General features: G+C 46.0%; 1 protein-coding gene across 3 annotated transcripts; it reads right to left on the bottom strand.

Annotated features, from left to right (window-relative positions):
* Positions 1 to 1,156: 1,156 nt before the first annotated feature.
* LOC119311970 lies at positions 1,157 to 3,962 on the bottom strand. 3 transcript variants are annotated; one of them, XR_005151191.1, is made up of 3 exons: positions 2,859 to 3,962; positions 2,379 to 2,769; positions 1,157 to 1,637 (listed from the first exon to the last, which is right to left on the bottom strand). XR_005151191.1 is itself a non-coding variant. In XM_037587685.1 (2 exons), exons 1-2 carry the CDS (start codon positions 3,796 to 3,798, stop codon positions 1,624 to 1,626), a joined length of 1,434 nt encoding a protein of 477 aa, XP_037443582.1. In that variant the 5' UTR covers positions 3,799 to 3,951; the 3' UTR covers positions 1,157 to 1,623. The 3 variants fall into 3 exon arrangements, 1 of the variants encoding a protein (XP_037443582.1); XR_005151192.1 differs by having other exon boundaries at positions 2,379 to 2,598; positions 2,832 to 3,961; XM_037587685.1 differs by having other exon boundaries at positions 2,379 to 3,951.
* Between the last annotated feature and the right edge of the window lie 936 nt (positions 3,963 to 4,898).

The raw sequence follows: 4,898 nt of genomic DNA on the forward strand, positions 1-4,898 counted from the left end.
CGTTGTTGAAGTGGAGTATGGTTGTTTATGTGGCGAGTAAGATGACATGAGATAAGACGGCCATGTAAAGCAGTTAAAGACCACACAAAACTAGTTTTGGTTCTTATAAACTATTGCTGCAGATCAAATACTGCGATGTTTGCTACTCCCTCTGTAAAGAAGTTGATCTAAATGATCTTATATTTCTTTACGGAGGGAGCATTAGTGAATTTTTGAATTTGCTACCAGCTTTTGGTTCTTGTAAAGTATTGCTGCTAGCTAGCAAAATGCTCAAAGGTAGTTAAGGGAATCTATCGTGTCTAGTGAAGTAAACATGGCTCTGGGGCAATACAAACAGCAGATGTTTTCCAGATTATAACAAACAGAAACACAAGCTAATCTAATACAGTACCTTGTCTGCAAGAGAACGTCCTCTCTGCAGCATCTCGGTGGGCGACATTGTCATGAGTTGGCAAGCCGGAAAGTGATGCAGATCTATGGTGCTTGTTTGCTGCCCCGGTGCGATGAACAAGATATTTGTCAAAAACGACCCCTTTATCCTGGACGTCTGTTGTCTCTAGATATGAGCGGAACTGAATTTATCATGAGTTGCCAAGATGGAGCGGCCTTTGTTGGGAATTACTAACTAATTAGAATAATTAGGGAATAATCCTTGCTTTGTCTAAACCGTCATTGGGCAGGAGTCGCGTTGCTTCACTTGTGACTCTCTGTAAAGGCTACGGATCGTGCCCTTTGGGCATGTATAAATAATTCTTCATCATCAATAAAGAATCACTTTTCATTCTAAACACATTATCAGCATTTGCAAGAGAAAAGGCGAAGGGAGGCACATGCCCTTTGGGCATGTATAAATAGTTCATCATCATCATCAACAAAGAATCTGGTTCATTCTTTAATCACTTTAAATTTTAAACACATTATCAGCATTGGTGAGAAAAAAAGCGACTGGAGGCAGCGTTCTCGACACAGTCCAGGAGACTCTCCCGACGACGGAGCGCTCATTCATGCCATGGCAAGGACCCTCATACGCGCGGCGCTCGACAAAATCCAACTCAAACCCCAGAACATATTGATCTTGACTCTGTCTTCCCAGTCACACCATCCCACATTTCAGGCTTTCAGCTGCATTGAGTTCAGTCACATACAAACGTGGAAATGAAACCAAATGATCTCACATCTTACAACTACAGTATAATTTTGTCCACCACATGGTAGAATCAAGACTTGATCCCACATCTTACAGATATAATCATGTCCATACTACATGCTGCATTGTCTTTTCTCTTCCTGAAATATTTACTTACATATACTTGCAGGTTGCAGCATCAGCTGCATTAAGCTCACCCACATACAAACAGGGAAACAAAGGCCCGCAGACAACAAATGGGCACTACTTTGATCTTACATCTTACAAATACTCCCTCCGTCCCATAATCTAAGACGTTTTTTAACACTATACATTATGGGACGGGAGGGAGTATATACTATTTTCCACATTACATCACATGCTGTACCTTTTCATTTATATACTTGCTGCATCCCTGCATGGCTGTTTCTGGAAAATGCCATATCCTACAACTCTGCATCCATATCTGCGTCTCCATGTTCCCATATCAGTGCTTCTTAGATGGCTATGTCTAGAAGCATAGAAGTCAGACAATTAAGAACTGTTATGATGCAGAGACAAATGGAGAGAAAAGGGAACAATGAGACAATCAGAAACATCGTATATAACTCATTTTTATAGATGTGTTATCACTCACTCCTTACAGTGGTAGCAATAGATTTTAAAAAGCCACATATGTTGTAAAATGCAAAGAATATACATAAAAGCAGCATACTTAGCTACCTTCGAATGCAGAATTTAGCTACCAAGAAGAAGAAAACATGTCCTATAACCTTTTTCATGTAAGATCATCCCTTGTCATGTCAAGCAAACAACATTATGCCAAAACAATAAAGTCTAGCAGAAAATTGAATAAAAGGACCCCGAGGCAAGAAATTCAATTTATTTCTATGTCTACAAATGCAACACGCACCAGCAGAAGGGATCATGAACAAATGATAAAATCACAGTTATTTCAGAAAGTATGGATTCAACAGAAGTTGCTTTTATGGAGTTAAGATTAATAACAAGATCAAAACATAGATTAAGAGATAAAAAATATAACCAACTCTGAGGTTTCAAACTTGCCAACTGACTTAAACTCATTTGACATCAAATTTGGTGTTAGATAGGTTTTATCAGCGACAATTGCTTACTCAATACAAGTTATAGGTGAAAATTTCAGAATCACTATCTGTATTCAAGCAATCATGTACAGAACATAACTAGATTGGGTTACTCTATGATATAAATACTAAGGATGAGGAATTACCTGGCGGATAGAAACTTGTGAAAGGATGACAATGTTTCATAGAACGGGTTCCATTAAGTTTCCTGGATTGCATTTGCTTAAGTTCAAGCATGTAGGCACTGTCATCCACATAGAGAATGATCGCATCGTTATCTTCGTCATACCCCAGCACTTTGTCTTGCCACACCTTCCTCCTAATCTGATGAGGGATCCCAAGAGTGCTATGCATTTCAACAGTCTTCTGCAAAAACCATGTGGCAATACCCTGAGAATTAACCACCCTCTGCCAGATCTGAAGGTTCGGGAAGAGGAATATGGCTATGGCTAGGCCATCGGTGCCGTCCTCTGGCTTGATGATCCTATAGTTGCCAGATTCATTCATACCAGGAGGCCCCATGATGACAGCTAGGCTCTGCATATCCAAATCAAACCAAAATATGGCATTACACGAAAGCAGCCAATAGAGTGCATTACCAATAAGGGTCGCGGGAACACTATCACCATGGAGCTCGCATGGATACTTTGTTGATATGATATTGCTCCATGTGTCAGTCTCCGAGGAAAAAACACAGGCGAGTGGTTGATGATCTCTTCTGTGGGACACCAAGACAACCTTGAAAGGGCTGCAATGACAGTGGCCGTGCACATGATTCTGCTCGCCAGCAGCACAGAGCATCGCCCCGTAGAGGATGGACGGCGGCCCGAATTCGGCAGGAACAGCCAGGTAGCGCTGCTCCCCGGTGATGGGGGCGAACACAATAAGCTGCCTGAACACCCGGTGTAAGGCGAGCACGCGGCCGCCACGGCACCCCAAAACTTCAAAGCCGCGGGAGGCCATGCCGAACGGGATGTGGATGCGCTGAGCAGGGATACGGTCGGGAGGGTGCAGGATGTCCTGGTTGAACACGATCTTCCGTCGGCGCTCGAAGAAGCCGAGCAGGGGCGGCTTCCAGCTCCTGCGGCGGGCTTGGAACTGGCAGATGAAGTTGGGGTCGGTGGCCAGGCCTCGCCAGCGCCTGGAGACCAAGGATGCGAGCAGGCGGGACGACGGCTGTGGGGGCAGAAGGAGAAGGATCTCCCAAAGCATATCCAACGGCAGCGACTCGCACGGGGCGGGCGGACGACGGCCGTCGTTCCGCGGCGTATCGCCGTCGCCCGGCAGAGGGACAGGCGCCTCCGGAGAGTTGCGGCGGCGGCGGCGGCGGCGATCCTCGCTCGCCCCGATTCGGGAGCGGCGGCGGCGACCGGGGCGGACCAGCCCCCCGTCCTCCTCGCTTGCCCCGATTTGGGAGCGGCTACGGCGACCGGGGCGGGTCACCCCGATCTGGGAGCGGCGGCGACTGCGGCGAGTGCCGGGCATTTCGGCGGCCTCCTCGCTCGCGCCGATTTGAGAACGGCTGCGGCGGCGGCCGCCTGGGGAAACCCCGTGGTAGGTTTTCATTCTGGTGGCGGTTTTTATTCGGTCATAGACGACTCCGGCGAGCTTTCACGGCGGCCGTTCAATCGGGCGCCGCCAAGGTGGTGGGTAGGGGTTAGGGTTTTCTTTTCCGTTCCAAGGGGATGACACTGCTACCAAGTTCTACTCTGGAGGCCCCACCTGAAGACTAGCTGCGCCGTTTGTCTTGCTGGGCCAAAGACCCACAACACCCTGAAAGCAAGTTGAGACAATTATCTCCAGGTTTGGCCTCATTTTGGAGGATTTTCATAGAAAAACACAAAAACAAGGATAGATGCATTCGGTTTTGTAAGAAATGCTTACAGGAATTTAGTGGAAATACTATTCATTTTCTGTGTTTTTAAGAAACTACACATCGCAGCACTCAAATCTCATTTTTTTTGTGTAGGAACAAGTCAAAGACAACTCCTTAGAATGGTAGGTGTCATCCTATCAAGTTCTTGTACACTCCTAATTCCTACCTTTTGATTTTCTTCAAATTGAATGAGCCGGTGTTAAAAGATACTGCTAAACGAAATGTAGCACCAAGCAATGGCATGATGATTTTGACATACCGACCTTGATAGGACTGGGGCCATCGAAGGGTCTAGCCGCCTAGGGCAGTATGCGCTGCTGGCACAAATCTCCAATGCTGACCCTCAAAACGGGCACGGTATTTGTCTGTAGATTGATCCAAACCAGTCCACGGGCAGTGACGTGGGAGGCCTTGTCCCCTAATTTTTTTGCCTCTTTTTCAAAAAATATACGCGAGCTCAATATAGTGGCATATCAAATCACTGAAGATTGAAAATATTCAAATGCAACAGTAGTTCTAATTTAAATATTACAATCCAAATGAGTTTTTAAATAAAATAGTTCAAACTTGCATTCAACTAGCACATATGTTCTAGTTGTCCCTTCGCGTGGGCCGGGGGTGCCATAGTCCTACGTGGCGACGGTTTGGACTCCCGCAAAGTCCCCTAGTTTGTTTTCGGTTTGCGGGAAACAGACAAGCGGATTGGTCCGTGGATCGAAGTCGGACGACGTTGACAACACGGTATGAACGTTTACGGGCGATTTGAGGGTCCACTTTAAAGATGTCGTAA

The sequence above is a fragment of the Triticum dicoccoides genome, chromosome 5B (genome assembly GCF_002162155.2).
Source record: "Triticum dicoccoides isolate Atlit2015 ecotype Zavitan chromosome 5B, WEW_v2.0, whole genome shotgun sequence".
Taxonomy (NCBI): Eukaryota; Viridiplantae; Streptophyta; class Magnoliopsida; order Poales; family Poaceae; genus Triticum; species Triticum dicoccoides.

What these genes read in the sequence shown, in the direction of transcription:
- LOC119311970 (XM_037587685.1), bottom strand. Translation starts at nt 3,798, where the DNA reads ATGAAAACCTACCACGGGGTTTCCCCAGGCGGCCGCCGCCGCAGCCGT.